At 37.0% G+C, this 21,371-nt stretch overlaps 2 protein-coding genes across 2 annotated transcripts in view; both read right to left on the minus strand.

The window, feature by feature from the left end:
- The window catches only part of SLC25A31 (solute carrier family 25 member 31), a 51,015-nt gene extending 43,373 nt beyond the window's left edge, over positions 1-7,642 (minus strand). Inside the window, exon 1 of the mRNA XM_017886737.1 lies at positions 7,556-7,642. Within this exon, the coding sequence (XP_017742226.1) occupies positions 7,556-7,575 (20 nt within the window). The 5' untranslated portion in view covers positions 7,576-7,642. The remainder of the gene's footprint in view (positions 1-7,555) is intronic.
- Positions 4,622-21,371, minus strand: part of INTU (inturned planar cell polarity protein) — a 97,769-nt gene continuing 81,019 nt past the window's right edge. The window contains exons 10-16 of the mRNA XM_017886736.1: positions 19,293-19,355; positions 17,752-17,973; positions 16,611-17,093; positions 14,932-15,026; positions 10,524-10,713; positions 7,556-7,713; positions 4,622-5,335 (exon numbers count right to left, since the gene is read on the minus strand). Coding sequence (XP_017742225.1) covers positions 14,976-15,026; positions 16,611-17,093; positions 17,752-17,973; positions 19,293-19,355 — 819 coding nt within the window. The 3' untranslated portion in view covers positions 4,622-5,335; positions 7,556-7,713; positions 10,524-10,713; positions 14,932-14,975. The remainder of the gene's footprint in view (positions 5,336-7,555; positions 7,714-10,523; positions 10,714-14,931; positions 15,027-16,610; positions 17,094-17,751; positions 17,974-19,292; positions 19,356-21,371) is intronic.

Raw genomic sequence — 21,371 nt, forward strand, 5'->3', positions numbered from 1 at the left:
TAAAAGAAAAACAGAGTGCAACAACATCAACGAAAAAGACACCACAAAAACCCCATCCAAAAGTCAGCAGCCTCAAACATCAAAGGTAGATAAACCCATGAAGATGAGAAAGAATGCAAAGATATGGAAAACTCAGAAAGTCAAAATGCCTCTTCTCCAAAAGATTGCAACATGTCTCCAGCAAGGGCACAGACCTGGGCTGAGGCTGAGATGGATGAATGTCAATCATCCATCATGCCCAACATGTTTAGGGCAGTCAGAGAGAAGGGCCAGGTCACTTATAAAGGGAAGCCCATCAGACTAACAGCAGACCTCTCAGCAGAAACCTTATAAGCCAGAAGAGGTTGGGGGCCAATTTTCAACATTCTTAAAGAATTTCCAACCTAGAATTTCATATCTGGCTGCACTAAGCTTCATAAGTGAAGAAGAAATAAAATCTTTTTCAGACAAGCAAATGCTGAGGGAATTTGTCACCACTAGGCCTGCTTTGCAAGTGCTCCTGAAGAAAGCACTAAATATGGAAAGGAAAAACTGTTACCAGCCACTATAAAAAACACTGAAATACACAGATCAGTAACACTATGAAGCAAAAAAAAAAAAAAAAAAAAAAAAAAAAGTCTGCAAAATAACCAACTAGTATCATAATGTCAGAATAAAATTCACACATAACAATATTAACCTTAAATGTAAATGCACTAAATACCCCAAATAAAAGACGCAGAGTGGCAAGCTGGATAAACAGTCAAAATCCATCAGTGTGCTGTATTCAAGAGACCCATTTCACATGCAAGGACACACACAGACTGAAAAGGATGGAGGAAAATCTACCAAGCAAAAGGAAAACAGAAAAAAGGACAGGTTGCAATACTTGTTTCTGACTAAAGTCTGACAAAGACTTTAAACCAACGAAGATTAAAAAAAAGAGAAAGAAAGGCATTACATATTGGTAAAGGGGTCAATTCAACAAGAAGAGCTAACTATCCTAAATATATATGCACCCAATATAGGAGCATCCAGATTCATAACACAAGTTCTTAGAGACCCACAAAGAGACTTAGATTTCCACACAATAATAGTGGGAGACTTTAATACCCCACTGTCAATATTAGATCATTGAGACAGAAAATGAACAAAGATATTCAGGACTTGAACTCAGCTCTGGATCAAGTGAGACCTGATAAATATCTACAGATCTCTCCACCCCCAAACAACATAATATACATTCTTCTTGGCGCCACATGGCACTTACTCTAAAATTGATCATGCAATTAGAAGTAAATCACTCCTCAGCAAATGCAAACGAACTGAAATAATAACAAAGTCTCTCAGACCACAGTGCAATCAAATTGGAACTCAAGAGTAAGAAACTCACTCAAAACCACACAACTACATGGAAACTGAACAACCTGCTCCTGAATGACCCCTGGGTAAATAATGAAATTAAGAGAGAAATCAAGAAGTTCTTTGAAACCAATGAAAACAAAGAGATAATGTACCAGAATCTCTGGGGTGCAGCTAAAGCAGTGTTAAGAGGGAAATTTATAGCACTAAATGCCCACATCAAAAAGCTGGAAGGATCTCAAATCGACACCCTAGTATCGCAACTAAAAGAACTAGTGAACCAAGAGCAAACAAACCCGAAAACCAGCAGAAGACAAGAAATAACCAAGATCAGAGTGGAAATGAAGGAGCTAGAGACATGAAAAACCCTTCAAAAAATAAATGAATCCGGGGGTGGGGTTTTTTTTTTTGGAAAAGATTAACAAAATAGACCATTAGCCAGACTAATAAAGAAGAAAAGAGAGAAGAATCAAATAGACACAATAAAAAATGATAAAGGGGATATTACCACTGATCCCACAGAAATATAAACAACCATCAGAGAATACTATAACAGCTCTGTGCAAATAAACTCAAAAATCTAGAAGAAATGGATAAATTTCTGGACACAAACACCCTCCCAAAACTGAACCAGGAAGAAGCTGAATTGCTGAATAGACCAATAAAAAGTCCTGAAATTGAGACAGTAATTAATAGGCTACAAACCAAAAAAAGCCCAGGACCAGAAGGATCTACAGCTGAATTCTACCAGAAATACAAAGAGAAGCTGATACCACTTCTTCTGAAACTATTCCAAATAACTGAAAAGGAGGAACTCCTCCCTAACTCATTCTATGAGCATCATCCTGATATCAAAATCTGGCAGAGATACAACAAAAAAAGAAAACTTCAGGCCAATATCCCTAATGAACATCAATGCAAAAATTCTCAATAAAATACTGGCAAACTGAATCCAGCAACACATCAAAAAGCTTATCCACCACGATCAAGTTGGCTTCATTCCCGGGATGTGAGGCTGGTTCAACATATGCAAATCAATAAACGTAATTCATCACACAAACAGAACTAAAGACAAAAACCACATGATTATCTCAATAGATGCAGAAAAGGCCTTCAATAAAATTCAACATCCCTTCATGTTAAAAACTCTCAATAAACTAGGTATTGAAGGAACATACTTCAAAATAATAAGAGCCACTTATGACAGACTCACAGCCAATATCATACTGAATGGGCAAAAGCTGGAAGCATTCCCCTTGAAAACCAGCACAAGACAAGGATGCCCTCTTTCACCACTATTCAACATAGTATTGGAAGTTCTGGCCAGGGCAATCAGGCAAGAGAATGAAATAAAGGGTATTCAAACAGGAAGAGAGGAAGTCAAAATATCTTTGTTTGCAGAGTACATCCTGTATCTTGAAAACCCCATTGTCTCAACCCAAAAGCTTCTTAAGCTGATAAGCAACTTCAGCAAAGTCTCAAGGTACAAAATCATTGTGCAGAAGTCACCAGCATTCCTATACACCAACAGGCAAGCAGAGATCCAAATCATGAATGAACTCCTACTCACAACTGCTTCAAAGAGAATGAAATACCTAGGAATACAGCTAACAAGGGAAGTGAAGGACCTCTTTAAGGAGAACACAAACCACTGCTCAAGGAAACCAGAGAGGACACAAACAAATGGAAAAATATTCCATACTCATAGACAGGAAGAATCAATATCATGAAAATAGCCATACTGCCCAAAGTAATTCATAGAGTCAATGTTATTCCCATTAAACTACCATTGTTATTCTTCACAGAATTAGAAAAAAACTATTTTAAAATTCATATGGAACCAAAAAAAAGAGCCTGTATAGCCAAGGCAATCCTAAGCCAAAAGACCAAAGCTGGAAGCATCACACTACCAGACTTCAAACTGTACTGTAAGGCTACAATAACCAAAACAGCATGGTACTGGTACAAAAACTGACACATAGACCAATGGAACAGAATAGAGAACTCAGAAATAAGATTGCACATCTACAACCATGTGATCTTCAACAAACCTGAGAAAAACAAGCAACGAGGAAAGGATTCCTTATTTAATAAATGGCGCTGGGAGAACTGGCTATCCATATGCAGAAAATAGAAACTGGACCCATTCCTCACACCTTATACAAAGATTAACTCAAGATGGAATAAAGGCTTAAATGTAAAGCCCAAAACTATAAAATCCCTAGAAGAAAATCTAGGCAATACCATTCAAGGCATAGGCATGGGTGAAGATTTCATGATGCAATCACAAAAGCAATTGCAATAAAAGCAAAACTTGACAAATAGGATCTAGTTAAACTAAAGACCTTCTGCACAGCAAAAGAAACTATCATCAGAGTGAACAGGCAACCTACAGAGTGGGAGAAAATTTTGGCAATCTATCCATCCGACAATGATCTGATATTCAGACTCTATAAGGAACTCAAACAAATTTACAACAACAACAACAAAAAAACCACATTAAAAACTGGGCAAAGGACATGAACAGACACATCCCAAAAGAAGACATTCATGCAGCCAACAAACATATGAAAAAAAAGCACAATATCACTGATTGTTAGAGAAATGCAAATCAAAACCACAATGAGATACCATCTCACACCAGTCAGAGTGGCCATTATTAAAAAGTCAAGAAATAACAGATGCTGGCAAGGTTGTGGGGGAATAGGAATGCTTTTACACTGTTGGGAATGTAAATTAGTTCAACCATTGTGGACGACAGTGTGGTGATTCTTCAAAGATCTAGAACCAGAAATGCCATTTGACCCAGCAATCCCATTACTGGATTTATACTCAAAGGAATATAAATCATTCTACTATAAAGATACATGTACATGTATGTTTATTACAGCACTATTTACAGTAGCAAAGACATGGAATCAACCCAAATGTCCATCAACAATAGACTGGATAAAGAAAATGTGGTACATATACACCATGGAATACTATGCAGCCACAAAAGGGAATGAGATCATGTCTTTTGCAGGGACATGGATGAAGCTGGAAGCCATTATCCTCAGCAAACTAACGCAGGGACAGAAAACCAAACAATGTAGGTTCTCACTTATAAGTGGGAGCTGACCATGAGAACACATGGACAAAGGGAGGGGAAGAACACACACCAGGGCCTGTTGTGGGGGTAGGGAGAGTATTAAGGAAAATAGCCAATGCATGCTAGGCTTAATACCTAGGTGACAGGTTGATAGGTGGAGCAAACCGCCATGGCATATGTTTACCTATGTAACAAACCTGAACATCCCGCACATGTACCCCAGAACTAAAACTAAAACTAAAATAAAATAAAAGCACATTTTACTTAAGAGGGACTTTTGAAACCTCAATGCAATCATCTCATTTTACATGAAAACTCTGAGCTTAAAGAGGTACAAAAACTTGCTCATGGTCATAGCACTACTCAGCTACAGCACCTGGTCACTTCCCTCCCAATCAAAATTGTTTCACCAGATATCAGTATGAATTTTGAGAAAAACAAACAACAAATTGGATAGTTTTCAAGAGTAATTTCCTATATTAATCTTATATAAAAAACACTTCACATTATTTCAAACTAGTCAATAAATTAACATTATATATCAAAATAGCAATAAGTTAACAATCCCTTCTTTCATATTTTGATCAAGTATATTCTCAAAAGTCTTACAATATTACATTAAGATTTAATGTATCAAATCCAACAGCATTTCATCTCAATATTTAACAATATTATGTTCAATATTGAAAAGTAAAAAGAAGCTAAATTTTATCTCTTTGTGTATTGATTTCAGCAATTCTGACAGTGTTTAATCCTCTATGCACGTATTTCTACACATCAAGAAAGCACGGCTACAAGGTTAACCCAAAGAACAATTTAAAAGCTATTTCAATGGCAATTTCTGTGACTGAGTCATGAAAACAGACATAAAGTTCTTGAGGTTTTGGATGAAGAAAAAGTCTCCTGCAGAAGAAAAGAACACACCCATTTCAGAAATTAAAACACCACCACCACCAACAACAAAACTCTTAACTGTCCAATTCATTTAATTTTGTTTCTGAAAGTATCAGTAGTAAATTTAAAATCCACAAATCTAAATCTATACTAGGGAGAAAGCAGCTAGATTTATTTCTAAATAAATAATATATGCCTTAGGACAATTAGTTTTTATTGCTCTGGAGTGTAATAATCCTATTTTATCAATATGTATTATGATACCACTAAGTTTTTAAATAGTAAATCTAGTTATTACAATAAAGGCAATAGCACTAGCATCATAGGCACAATAGTTATTAAATATTTTATTGCTCTTTACTTTCTAATGTTTAATTTTTATTAAAACATTAAATATATGGTAGCTTTTTTTGGCAAACAACTGAATTGGAATTAACATTGAAATTTTATTTGATTTTCTTAAAGAGTTAAAATTTGAATCTAATCAATACTGATTTATATAAATTGATCTATTTAAACTGGAGATAATTCTGTCTGATTTTCTTAAATTTCTGTTCTGCATAAATCTGCATTATCATAATTCAATACCTTTTGATTCTTTCTATTTCTATAGTCATGAACATAGTTAACACTCCACTGAACAGCTATATGTGTGCCTAACTGGTCTTCTCATTTCTAGTCTCTCTCATGTGCACATCATTCCATTGGCTGCTCCCAGTTTAATCTTCCAGTAGTACAACTACATGGAATTAAGCTTACACTGATGTTCCCAAGCCGGGTTCATATGATAATCACAAGGGAGCTTACTAAAAATACAGATTCCCACTCTCATAGATTTTGATTTAGTAGATCTGGGGCCCAGGCATCTCAGATTTTAACAAGTGATTCAGGTGATTCTAAATCCCATGGACCAGCATATGGGAATTTCTGCTTTGGATAATGTCTGTAAAGTATCTGTCATACAGCTTAATACTACCTGGTACATGTCCACTACCCCCACTCCCAACTAATTCTGTGCCCTTTCCTCCACCAACCTTTACTCCAACTCAAAGAACCTTCCGCAGTGGTCCTAACTTAGGTTCCCAACTTGATCTTTCACTTAATCTTTGTATATGTCATTCCTCTACCATCCTGGCAAACCAGTCTGCTCACTGCTGTGCTGTATAATTTCCATTGTTTGGGTCTTTGTTCATTAGATTTTGCCCCCTCCTCAGAATTCCTATAGCATTTGGTTGTATCACCTAATTCATTTTACATATATGTATATACAACACACACATATATAGGATTTCTCTCTATATCTATATAATATAGATATATAAATATATAGATATTTGAGCATATTTCATAATCCTTTGCTAGATATAAGGCCCTTAGAGGCAATGACTATGTCTCTGTGTTTGCCATACCGCCCACCACCCACCAACCCCACCACCAGTTCCACATTTTGCCAGGCACAGTCTCACCTACTCAACCATCACATATTTATCAAGTGACTATATTATGTGCCAGGTACTGTTGCTGGTGCCAGTGGTGGACAAGACAGATACAATTCCTGACCTCATGAAGCTGTCATTGTAATGAGGGTGGGAAGTGGAGAAGGACAAGAAAATAAACAATAAAAGAGTGATATAGAGAATAACTGAGTAGCCACTTTGGTGAGGGAAAGAGATCATGGATCCTCTCTGACAAGAATGACCTACCTGTTAGCACTGGTCTGAATATCAAGGATCCAGAAGTGCAAAGGTCAAGGGATAGAATATCCCACACAGAAGGAACAGCAGAAACAAGATTTGATTGGTACTCATGCAGCTGGTGCACAGCGGATGGAAGAGGAGGGAAAACCGGAGATGGAAACAAAGGTGGGCAGGGTCCTGATTGGGCATGGTCTTGTGGCACAGGGCAGAGAGAGGGGAAGGGAAGAAAAGGGGGAGGATGGAAAGAGCGAAAGAAAGGAGAGAGGGGGAAGAAATGAACGAAGCAGGGGAAAAGGGAAGAGGAGAAAACTGTGGAATTATTCTTCCAGTGTATTACTAAAATTTAATTTTGTAAGGTAATTTCTAATAGAAAAATACTTGGGAGGGATTTAAAGGAGATACTTAGCAAATAAAATAAAATATATTAAAATATTATAGCTAGATTAAAAATTCCATGTCTACATTTTAAAATGTTAATCTCCTTTATCACTTTTCTGACACTTTACTTTCAAATACTTTTTTTCCCACTTACCCTACTACCCAGTAGGCCATAACTGGTGGTGCTTTTTTCTGATCAGTCCAGTTTCCAGGTGAACATTCAAACAACACACCATGTTCTTTAACAGGGTTAAGAGAAGACACCGACTTTGCGGAATCTGAACGGTCTCCACTATTTAGTCCTTGCCTTTTCTGTAAATTAATAAGTATTGTTAGTATTAACTGGTATTACTAGTGGTACTTTAAAATGTTTTCACAGATTAATTTGAATTGGCTGATCCAAATACTTAAGTGCCTGCAATGACATTCTTCTTATCTGCAGGAAAATTTCTACTCTTCCTCAATATTTAAATACCATATCCTAAAGGAGGTTTCATGGATAAAGTGTCCCTTGACTTTTCTAGGGAACACTTTGTTCACAGCCCTATGTTATTAGTATGTGCATTATATTATATTAGCAGTTTATAGACCTGTCTTCCACAGTGGAAGATAGAAAATTATAAACTTTTTTCCCCAGGGCACAGACAATATACAATCTTCTTTGTGTGTTTTAAAACCAGCAGTGCCTGGTTCATAGCAGGTGCTTAATAAATATGTTCTAAATGAACAGATAATTCTGTAATAAATTGAAAAAATATATATTTAAAGCAGCATTTTGTCTTCCTTTGACCCATAATCTCTAAATTTCATACTGATTACAAGCATTAGCAAAACAATGACTCATTTGGACTATAAAGACTTCTTATAAGTTTCAGGCCAAACAGTGGAGTGATTCTTGATCCTTTTCTTTCCTTCATAGCTTTTATCTAATCCTTCAACAAATTTTTTTGCTTTGCCCTCCAAAATATATCCAGAATCCAGAAGCTGTAATCATTTCTTGCTTTCAGAATTTTGAAAGCCTCCTAACTGGTCCCTGCCTCCACCCTTGCTATTCTGTTTCCTGTTCTACCCACAGTAGCCTGAGTGATTCTTTAAAAAAAATTATGGATCATGTCCCTTCTTTGGGCAGAACTGTTCAAGAATGTATGATCTCTTTCAGAACAAAGCCCAAAGTCCTTATCATAGTCTATCTGGCCATGCATAAGCTGGCCCTGCTACCTTTGTGATCTCTTCCTCCACTCTCTTCTCAGTCTGCTCCAGCACTCTTCCAGCCCCTAGGGGATGATTTCGGGATGAAACTGTTCCACCTCAGATCATCAGGCATTAGAATCTCATAAGAACTGGGCAACCTAGATCCCTTGCATAGACAGTTCACAGTAGGGTTTGCACTCCTATAAGAATCTAATGCCACAGCTGACCTTACAGGAGGCGGAGCTCAGGCAGTAATGCTCTGCCGCTTTGCATTTGCTGTTCCCCTTGCTGGAAGCTCTGCCCCGAGAGAGCCACATGGCTTGCTCCCTCTCTTCATTCAGGTCTCTGTTCAAGTATCACTTGACATGATTAGAAAGACCTTTCAAAATAGTCACTCCCACCTCTCATCCTTACCATGTTCTTTTATTTTGCTTGACACTGGTTCTTCTTAGCATACTATTTTCTAATTATTTTCTTTCCTCCATTAGAAAATAGGCTTCATGAAGGAAGGGACTTTGTTTTGTCCACTGTTGTATCCCAAGCTCCTAGAATAGTGTCTGCTGCAGAGTAGGTACCTCAATGTTTAAATAAGATAGGGAAAACTAATTTATATTACTAAATATTATCAAATAAGTAAATGAAATATTCCTTTATAACATTTATATTATGTTAAAAAGGAAAATAGGAGCATAAGAATCCAAAGCATATAGGAATATATGGTCAAACACAGAATAACAATTTCTGAGGACTCAAAGAAAAAATCCTATAAGACATAGAATTTTACTGCTGAATGAGCCTGGAGAGAAGATAAAATCTATCCCACTAGCTTCATAGCTAAGGAAACAGGAGGAGGTGAGGTTCAGTCCGGGATTCCTTATTCCTTGTCCAATGTTCTTCCACTTTTAAACCCAAGTTCTTCACAAATTTGGCATCCTTAACACATGTATTGCTATATACATTACAATCATTTTCAGAGAGGTTTTTTGGCTGTATAATGTCACAAGTAAACCTCTGTATGTTTTATCCTTTTCAAGAAATCAACACCTATCTTTTCCAGCCATTTAAACGATCTGATATTGTAATTGTATACAGCATTATTATTTATTCAACAGATGACAACAGTCAATGAAACTTCATCCTGGATAGAAAAGCAAGCAAGCAATCAACCAAACAAAGGCCAAAAAATTTGCATTAGTCTTGTGTCTACAGCTATATCTTAACCCAGCGGTCCCCAATCTTTTTGGCATCGGACACCAATTTCTGGGGGAGGGATCGTTTCAAGATGAAACTGTTCTACCTCGGATCATCAGGCATTAGATTCTCATAAGTGTACAGCCTAGATCCCTCACATGCACAGTTCACAATAATAGGGTTTGCACTCCTATGCGCTGCTGATCTGACAGGAGGCAGAGCTCAGGTGGTAAGACTTCCTGGCCCGCCACTCACCTCCTGCTGTGCAGCCTGGTTCCTAATAGGCCACAGACAGCTACTGGTATGTGACCCGGGGGTTGGGGACCCCTGCCTTAACCCATTATATTCCAAAATACCTTATACTGTTGGCTAAATACTTAAAGAATTATCAAAGTTATTTTAGGAACCAATTGGTAGATATTATTACCCAAGTAATGGTTGAGTCACAGATATGAAATGTGGAAGGTTAATTTACATTACATATGACTGTATTGTGCTTTGCTGTAGAAAACACAGGTCTACCATTTCCTGAAATAGTAACCCAAGACATCAAATTCAGTATGAAATAAAACCTTGAAGTACTGTGAGTATAAATGTTTTGGCACTCAAGTTAGATTGAGTGACTATTTAAAAAAACTTAATTAAATGAAAACAATGCTGGGCATATTGATTAGAGAATAGAATGCTTAGAGATCTGGAAATGAAACTGGCGGAAAACTGTATTTATAGCAGTGCCCTACCTCTTCAACCAATGTCTGTTGGAAAACTGCACGAATGGAAAGACAACACTGATGGAAATTCTTTATTAGCTGAGGGTGGATAGAGCCACTTAGCTGTGCCACCTCTTCAAGGGTAGGAGTAATAAAGATTCCTTGCACTGTTTCTAAGGCAACATAATGGAAAAGTGTGTTCTCAGGACCAGATGTCAGTCTTAAAAAGAAAAAATGAGAAGAAAAAAGAAATTTTAGTAAATTTTAAAATATTGGTTCATTTTGAATTTAGACTTCTTACAAGCTTTTATCTATAATATAATATTAGTAGTATAATTAGGGATGGGAAACTGGGCTAAACATTTAATTCCCTCTTCATCCTTAACTGAAGTACAAGCTAGGGTTATTCATTCCCTTAATGGAGGCAAATACTACATGTTATGCAAGGATAAGTAAATATCAATTCATTTGCAAGTAACTTAATCACTCCTTTGCTAAATAACCCAAATTGGCTAACTGTCTCTTTTTCCTTGGTTGGTATTAAATAATTCAGCTTGTGTCTGAACCAGATAGCTATAAGCCATAAACAAGATATCACTCTAGGGTAGACCACATATAAAAATACCTTCCAACAAACTAAATACATTTAAGTTACTAGCATTAAAGTATTTTACCATGATAGTCAAACTGATGTTCCGAAAAATCAAATTATTATTACAACCTGAAAAATTTGATTAATATTCTATAATACCATGACAATTCGTGGTAGTATTCTACCACTTCTCATTATTACTATCTTCTTTCTTTCCTATGTTCTCTTACTCATTTTTTACTTTCTTCCCCATCTTTCCTCCCTGGTTTAGTCTCAAACAGGCCAGCAGAACCTATAAATACTGTTAATTTCTACCGGTAGTAAGATAAGCAAAAGAACAATAGTAATAGCAACAATGAAATAATAATAGTTAACGTATAGTGAATGCCCTCTATATACCAGGGTAGGTGTTTTAAAATACCTGAGTCTTAATTCTCATAATGATATTGCAAGGTAACATCCATTACTATCCTAATTTTAGCCATGAGAAAATCAATGGTCAGAGGACTTGGATTAACGTGTTTGAGAGGTCTCATAGCCAAATGGCAGATTTTAGCTGACTCTGAAGCTTGTTCTGTAAAACCGTGCTTTTTCCTCTCCAGGGCTGACTTCTGATTACAGCAGTTCCCCTCCTGCATCTCAAATACTCAAGCTGCCCCATTTTAATCCTTCTATGGTAAAAGGCTGTCTATACTAAAAAACATCATCAGTTGATTTTTTTTTCCAGCCATAGCATAGAGACAAGAAAAAGGCATATTTCAGCTCTTAGCCTAGATACTGCCTAGCTCATCCATGCAGATTAAATTATTGTTAAACAGTTAATCAGGCAGTATGATCCAAATAAACTTCTTATCATTGATTTATGGCCTTGGAACTCTTTTGAGACCAGGGATAGGGAGGGAAGGAAATAATTTATAAATTCTTCTTTCACTTTTCCACAGGGTAGCTGGCTCATTAACAACTAGTAGCTGACCACCTTTCCAGAAATAAAAACTTAAATAAGATGAAAAGAATTATGATTATTTTAAAAGGAAAATAATTTAAAACATACATTTTAATCTGGAGATCTTCAGGTTAAAAAAAGTACAGAACAAAAACTTATTCTTTACAAAATAAGTTTCTTTTGGGGGGGGTCAGAATTAACATTTTTGTTATCTTTTACATTGTTCTCTAAAAAGTAAACCACAATACAATAAGCAGGTTTAGCTCTTGAAACCATAAACTCACTCAGTATATATTAACTAAAAGTTTAAAAAATCACCAAATAAGCAATTACCCAGTAGGAAGATAAAAGATTTATACAAAAAAGCAGATAAAATCAGATTTAGTCTTCAGAAAAGTCACTCCTGCAATAGAGAATGGGTTTAGGGTAGGCCAGGAGTTGGGAAGCTGTTGCAATAAAACCAGGTGAAAGAAAATGGGAGCCTAAACTAGGGCAGTGTCAATAGGGGGGTGAATGGATTCAAGAACTACTGGAATGCAGAATGGGTAGGACTTAGTTACTGAATGAGATGTTTTGTATATGTTATTTTCAATATATTATATATATTTTATTTTACAAAGATAGGTGCATATAGGTTAGAATAATATATTACATCCTGTTTTATATCATGCTTTTATTTTATTTTATTTTATTTTATTTTATTTTATTTTATTTTTTTGAGGCGGATCCTCGCTCTGTCGCCAAGGCTGGAGTGCAGTAGGCCGGATCTCAGCTCACTGCAAGCTCCGCCTCCCGGGTTTACGCTATTCTCCTGCCTCAGCCTCCCGAGTAGCTGGGACTACAGGCTCCCGCCACCTCTCCTGGCTAGTTTTTTTGTATTTTAGTAGAGACGAGGTTTCACCGTGTTAGGACGATCTCCTGACCTCGTGATCCGCCCGTCTCGGCCTCCCGAAGTGCTGGGATTACAGGCTTGAGCCACCGCCCCCAGCCTGTATCATGCTTTTAAAATGAACTGCATTGTATAAAAACACCTTTGCATGTCAATGATGAGAATAAACACACGTCTTTGGCACCTTTTAAAATAGGAGAGCCTATGATTTACACCACATGTGAATTTATGTTTACAACATTGAACTTGAGAAAAAGAGTCTCCTTTTACTAGAGACAATGCCAATATAACATACATATTTTAAAATTCTGATATGGAGTTAATAAAATTTCCGAGCAATAGTTTTGTTAAACGGAAGACTAGAGTTTGGTACTTTTGGGTTCCATAAAAGGTTTGGTTCCAATTTATTTGTCTTAAAATCATGTTTAACTATCAAAAAATTAAACATTTATATTTGGAGGCATTAAATACTAAATTTTAACGCATCGGATTTGTGATATATTATTTTATGCAGACAAGTTACTTTTTGTCTTGACTTAAGAAAAAAAGAATTTCCTAACAACTTTGTAACACATACATTTGAACTTATTGCAAAGTGTTTCAGTAGTTAAGAATGTGGTAGCTCTGTACTGTGTGTATGTGTGTGTGTGTGTGTGTGTGTGAATTCTATTAGTATGTGTCTAGCTGTTCAAATAAAAGTATGCAATTGAGTTTATTATACCAGTTGATCCCACACATGATGTCATAAATACCTGCCAAGGCGCAGGCGGACCTGCGTGTCACCACATAAGTGCATAAGAAGTGAATATATAACATTTCATATTATAATAATTACAGACAGTTTAAGTTGCTAAACATTCTCTCCTCACTCGGTTTCTTTTACCTCAGAATTCCCTACTCGATGCAAGTTTGAAATTATACCAACTTTCTAAAGAGTGTTAAGGGACCAGTTCCCTGGTTCCCAAACTCTGAGAGTGAGATATACTGGGAGGAAACTTATTAGGAAGTACCCTTGGGAAAAACAGCTATGGGGTGGAGTGACTCAGCAGAACTGAGCAGAGGGAGAAGATGAACTGCCCTGCAGTGGCAACAAGTCTCAGCCGATACTACTGGGTACTGTGAAGCTTGGCTGGCCTTTCAGAGTTACCTTCAATTTAGGCAAGGGGCCAAGCCTTTGTATTCACTTATTTATTAGTCATTAGAAGTGGGCTCCTCCCAGGGAGGAGTGTAACTTTAGCTGAGTCAACAAGTTTCCATGTAGGACACAGCCAGGGGAGTAACAAGGCTAGGGGATCTGTGAGGCATTAGCAGCCACCATTCTCAAGTGTTGGGAAGGAATACCCTGAGCTAAGGTGTAACTGGACAGCACATCACTGCATCCACCGAACACTCCAAAAAATAGTAAACACTAATTTAAAAATTATATTAAATATACAAAAGGGAGGTTACCTGTGGAGAGATAAAGGGGGACTTTCACATTTTGAAATATTACTTTGTGGCCGGGCATGGTGGCTCACGCCTGCAGTCCCAGCACTTTGGGAGGCTGAGGCGGGCGGATCACAAGGTCAGGAGATTGAGACCATCCTGGCTAACACGGTGAAACTCTGTCTCTACTAAAGATACAAAAAATTAGCCGGGCGTGGTGGCGGGCACCTATAGTCCCAGCTACTCGGGAGACTGAGGCAGGAGAAATGGTGGAAACCCAGGAGGTGGAGCTTGCAGTGAGCCGAGATCGTGCCACTGCACTCCAGCCTGGGCGACAGAGCAAGACTTCATCTCAAAAAAAAAAAAAGGAAATATTACTTTGTGTGTATTTTCTCTCTTATAATACTAATATGGTAATTTTCCTAAATGTGTAATGAAATATTAAAGAAATACCACAGATCTTACCTTTAATATGTAAGATATATCAGAATTACATTTGTTGAGTAAAATACATGTTATAGAATTGTACTTTCTCACTGTAAAACTTCCTGAAAGAGTTTAAGTGAACAAGAATAAGAAAGTTTCTTACTTCACTTTATTATATATTTCTAATTCTTTTCTGGAAGGTCCTTTTCAAGTTTCCCAAATGAAATGGATTTGGAAGAGTAGACTTCTTTTAGTGACCTGAAAATACAGTTAAGTAGATTGGTTTATATCTAAGATTGGAATCATATAGCAGAAACAATTTAAAAATTAAACATCCTTCTAAGAGAACTACTTACCACTTGCAATGCTTCTTTTAAATATTTTTGATGCTAACTTGTACCTCTTGGCTTATCCATGGCTGACAGGGATCCCAGGGTCATGTCCTGGGAGGGCATGATGGTGTTCCCTGAAAACCTCCTACCAGAGCCATTACCAAGTTTGTATGTATGCACACTTGTCTCCCTCCCTAGACTCTGCACTCCTCAAAGTCAGGGGCTGTGTCTTACTTATCTCTGTATCTCCTTTGTGTAGTATGGCCCTTGGCACTTAGTAGGTATTCAGTCAACATTTGTTGAATGGCTGAATCTTAAAGGTTAACTCAGTTTCTCTTAGGAGCTATTCATGGCTTGGTAATTCTTTAGTCTGTCCATATCCTTTTAGACTATTTCCTACCAATTTTATCAACTGGGATAACAGGTATGGTACTGATGTGAGTACTTCCAAATACACCCCACTTAGGGGTCCAAAAGTATTCTATTGTTTGGTATGAGGAGATTACATCTGGTTATTTATGCCATGCTACTAGCATCTCATATTTTATTTGTGCTCCTTCTCAGACTCCTCATCTGGTATCACCTCCATCCATCCAAATGACAAGTTTCAAAAGTGTTTTGAAAGATGACAGCATCACTAGAATAAGTACAAAGCCTCCCAGGATGAATGTTTTGATAATCATTTGGATATTTTATGGTATTTTCATGGAAAAGAATCAGGAAAAATGATCTGAAAATGAACATCCTCTTTAGAGTCAACTTTAAAATCTTTAAGTATTACAAAGGCTCAGATTTTAAAATCTATAAAAATAGGATAATACACACATACACAGACACATACACACACACATACACACATTTAGGGTTCTGATTCTCTTTGCTGAACATTTCATTGGCTATTTAGTCAGATCAGCCCCCAACAGGTCCCACGGCTTGGATGCTCTCTGCTGTCATTGCAAATAGGAAAGAGATGAACACGGAAATTGAAATTAAAGCTTTCCTATTTCTAAGTACTGTTAAACAGATATGGATGTCAAGGAACTCCTGTCTTATTACTTGATATTTCTCTCTCTCTCTTTTTTTTTTGAGACAGAGTCTCACTCTGTCACCCAGGCTGGAGTGACAAATCATGCAGTGGCACAATCTCAGCTCATTGCAACCTCTGCCTCCTGGGTTTAAGCAATTCTTGTGCCTCAGCCTCCTGATGTATCTGGGATCACAGGTGTGCACCACCATGCCTGGCAATTTTTTTGTAATTTTATTAGAGGCTGGGTTTTGCCACGTTGGCCAGGCTGGTCTCGAACTCCTGGCCTCTAGCAATCTGCCATGCGTGGCCTGGTATTTCTCTTTCTTTTTGGTTCAAAATCATTGGTTTGCCAGCAGTGACTGAAATAACCACCATGTCAAATGAAGAATGGTATGCCACTAAAAAAACTGTCCTGCAATTATAAAACAAGGACTGGAGAGACAACTTAGCTCCCAGAATGTACACACTTGAATGAGTACACACCTTAAGCAAGGTCCCCCTTTCTTCTAAACCATCAGAGCCCTGAGATTCTCTTTGCTTCCGTACTGCATCCGGTGTAGTTTGGGGGCTAAAGCCATCATCTTCTCCACCTTCACAACCATTGTCAGATCCTCCACTGCTACGGGAAGGACTGGGCTTACGTGTCTTTAAGGAATAGTCACCAAAAAGGGTTCTTCTGCATGTTGGAGAAGTTGCTACTTTGGAAGTACCTTGTAGCCTACTGAGAATAGGGGAAGTGGTCAAGCTATCTGTTTTTTCACGTGATCCAGTAAGGAACCAATCAGCACAAGACAAACAGGGGGTTGGAGAAGATGCTAGCCGTTCATCTATGCGAGAATCTACTCCATTTAGCTGGTGAAGAGTTGTTTTGACCTGATCCACATATATACAGTCTGGTCCAGGACTCCCAATAGCTTTGGATGCGCAACCTCCAGCTTCTAAGAGTACACATAGCATATAATGTTTCTATAGGGAAAAAAATTACAAATGTAGGTTTAGCTACCATGAAAATATTTACATAAAATGTGCATGTATAAATTTATAAATATCGAAGATATAGAGGCATATGGCATAATCATGTGATGATTATTAAAATTCTTCCCTCATCTTTCCTTTTTGGTTATTATCAATGCTTCTTGATCCCAGCTGAAAACAATCTTACACTGCCTTATCTTGATATACCATCAAACCACTTCTTTTGAGACACAGAATTCCCTAAGATAGCTGTCAAGAGCCTCAGTTACTGGAAGTCCTTTCATCTGCAATTGCACATTTATTCTGTTTCTGATTCTATATTCTTTTTATGCCTCCCTCCATCTCCAAAACAAGCCAATGGAAAAAACCACTATAGAAAGGGGAACAAAAGACTTTAGAAACCTGCACAATCTTTTCTTAGATTTTATTAATATTTGTCCATGAGTATTAAATGGATGCAAAAAAGGCATGCAACATTTCCTTGAATACTGGTATTAGACAAACTAATAATTTTACATGAGCATGTTTGTTTATTTATTTAGACAGTCAATAGATACCTACCTACCACTGCATCCCTCAATCCCAGCTGAAAAGAAAAAAAGAAAAGAAAAGAAGAAAAATCCCAAGAAAGAAGCTGAGGTAAACTTACCAAGCCAACAACTAGCAAAAAGTATCTTCCTTCAGGTTCCGGAAAGACTTCAGCGCTTGAGTCTGCCAAAGGTCGGAGGTGATACTGAGGAAACACTTCTCTCCATATTATCAACTGACCAATTCTTTGTTTTGCTGCTAAAGGCAGCAGGCAATAGTGGCGACAGTATACGGCAATATCAATAAGATCATCCTTGGGTAAATGATTGCATATCAAATAACCCTTGAATTTAACCACAAAGAGCAAAAGTCTACCAGTGATATAAAGCAATAGTCCCATAATATATTTCTAAGAGTTTTATAAACACTTCTTCACTTGGTTTAGAATATTCTAGTTTCAAATGGTGTAAATGAAGATATAGTAGATGTTTTCTTGTTCTTTTTTTTTTTTTTCTTGAGGTCAAAGTAGAGCTCAAATGATAACTTAAGGTCTACCAACAGGCAGACTTAAGCACAAAGCAAGATCACCTCTGCACAGTATAGCTTCAGTATTTGGCAAAATTAGAAAAGAACTGAATTCTGATAATGGAAAGTCAAGAAGCAGGGGTCATGACAGAGACTTTTCACTGTGCACCCTTCCCTATTGCTTCTTTGTTAGATGTATTTTACATTGTGTTTAAAAATCCTTTTTTAAAAATAAAAGCACTTAAATTCATTCGATGCTTTATTTGCTTTACATGAACATGAACTAAATGTTATATAAGACTTATTTAAAAGATGTAGGTTACTTTTCTCTTTTTTTGAGACAGAATCTCACCCTGTCACCCAGGCTGGAGTGCAGTGGCGCGAACTCAGCTCACTGCAGCTTCTGCTTCCCGGGTTCATGCCATTCTCCTGCCTCAGCCTCCTGAGTAGCTGGGATTATAGGCACGCACCACCATTCCCAGGTAATTTTTTTTTGGATTTTTAGTAGAGATGAGGTTTCACCATGTTAGACATGCTGATCTCGAACTCCTGACCTCTGGTGATCCACCTGCCTCGGTCCCCCAAAGTGGTGGAATTACAGGTGTCAGCCACCGTGCCCAGCCAACTTTTCAACACAGGATAAAAAATACACTCTTTCAAAAGGAAATCCAGAAAAATATTGTTCTTCTGTCTTACAAACTTGGTCCTTTGAGTATTGTTTCTCCTGTGCACATTTGTAAATACTTTATAAATGCTTTAGAATGCAATGAAACCATAAATATTTATTATATTTACAAATATGTAGATGCAAATCTTGTTTTAAGGTCTTAATCTGGTCAGGCATGGTAGCTCACGCCTGTAATCCCAGCACTTTGGGAGGCCAAGGCAGGAGGATTGCTTGAGCCTGGGAATTGCTTAAGCCCAGAAATTGGATGTTGCAGTGAGCTATGATTGTACCCTGCACTCTAGCCTAGGTGGCAGAGCGAGACCCTGTCTCTAAAGTGAGAAAGATCTTAATCTTATGGTACCTACATTTAAAAGAAAAGAGATAAATGTATTTTTCATGTTTGTAAAATTTTTGGCAATTTAGGTCTGTTTATATAACGCTGGACATTTAGACTTCCAGCTTCAACTTACCTTGTAAAATAGAGAAGACCCCAAAATTGTATACAGCCGCCTCATGTCATAGTAATCCTCAGACTGGGGGAAAAATTCATAGTGGATTTTATATTTTATTTTTTGTGATAAAATTCCAATTAAGCTATAATAGTTAAAATGAAAATTATATTCTTTAGTATCTAAACTTTTCATAGTGTCATCTTTAGAAATCAATATACCAGAGTATTAGGATGAAATATAATATGTATATGTTTATTTCACTGAGAACAACCTTATTTTTTATTCTTTTAAGATGCTTGATTAGAGACATTAAGAACATAAAATCTGTTACTCTATGAGGGATTTCTTACAACATATCTTTTTAGGACAAAAAACTTTTACTCTACATCATCTACAGTATCCAATATGACCATATGCTATTTTTGAAAGCACTAATTGATGCAACCTATTTGCAAGCTACTGAGTGGTATGTAAAAAAAATTAAGTATACATACCCTTTGAATAATTCTACTTCTAGAAATCTACAGGAATACTCAAGCAGTGGAATCATGATTTTATATAAAAGTTAACAGTTGGATTATTTGTAATATGGAAAAATCAGAGATAACATGATATTCAACAATGGAGGAATGGCCAGCAAAACTATATATACCACAGAATATCACACATATGTTAAAAAAATACGATTGATCTATATGAGCAGGCATAAAAGGTTTCAGGATACACTGCTCAGCAAAGAACGCAAGCTGCAGAACAAAATATACACTATCATCTGATTTTTGTTAAAAATAGCATCCCCACCAACTATGTACATGTGTGTTGGTTTGTTGGTTTGTGTGTGGGAATGTATGTATATGGAAAAAGGTCTGGAAGGATACATTCCAATCCATAAGAGCAGTTACACCTGGGGATGGAAGTGAGAGAAAGGGATAAGTGAAGGTATTTGCTTTTAATAACCATGCTTGGAGCTTCACCCTGTACACAGCTATTACTTTTATAAGCCTTTTTTCTTTTTAAAAAACCCAACGAAACCTAAAGAAAACTAAAAACTGGAAATAACACAGCCATTCCTCAGTCAGGGAATGGATAAACAAATTGTGATACATGTATATGATAGAATACTACTATTCAGCAATATTAAGGACTGAACTGCCTGCACAGTAGCAGGAATGAATCTTAAATCCATTATGCTAAGTTAAAGCCAGACACAAAAATTACCTACTGTATGATTATTTATTTATTTAAATTCTCAAGACACATGTGGAGTGTCTGGTTTATTCAAAGGGGCTGTCAGAGGCCCGACCATGGAGCAGAAACCAAATAGTTGGGAGCTATGGGGCTGAACAGGGCAGGGATGCCCAGGTACGAGAAAGGGGGGTGTGCTGAGCAACCAGCGCAGCATTAGAGCCAGGTTGAGCAGGATGATTCACTTTATACGACATCCTGAAAAAGGCAAAATCATGGGGACAGAACACAGATCAGTGATTGCCAGAGGTTGGGGGTATAGAGAGGGGTTGACTATAAAGGGGAAAGAAGAATTTACTGAATGTAAATTATACCTTAATAATAATTTTTAAAAACTAAGGAAAACACAGCATTAGGATTAAATCTTTAATTTCACCAAAAAGTACAGAATAGATCCTTATTTTCATATTTTTTTAATTAAGGCAAAATTCAATGTGAAGTATTGTGTGAGTTTTGACAAATGCATATAGCTATGTAAGCACCACCAAAATCAAAATGTAGAACAGTTCCCTCAGCACCTCCCTAAACCAACTTTTTTTCTGAGTAGTAGTCCATTCCTGGATATACCAGAATTTGTTCTGGTATTCACACCTGCTGATGGACAATTAAGTTATTAGAGTTGTTTCCACTTTTTGGCTATTACAAATAAAGTTATTTTGTATACAGGTCTTTGTATTACATATGCTTTCAGTTCTCTTGGTTTAAAAAGATAGGAACAGACTGGTTGAATTATATGGTAGGTATATGTTTAGGTTATTAAGAAATTGCCAAACTGTTTTCCAAAGTAGTTGTACCATTTTACATTCTCAATTTATCCATTTTTTCTTTTATGAATTGTGGTTTTCTTTTTTT

This window comes from Rhinopithecus bieti, unplaced genomic scaffold (assembly GCF_001698545.2).
Source record: "Rhinopithecus bieti isolate Rb0 unplaced genomic scaffold, ASM169854v2 scaffold_14665, whole genome shotgun sequence".
Lineage (NCBI taxonomy): Eukaryota > Metazoa > Chordata > Mammalia > Primates > Cercopithecidae > Rhinopithecus > Rhinopithecus bieti.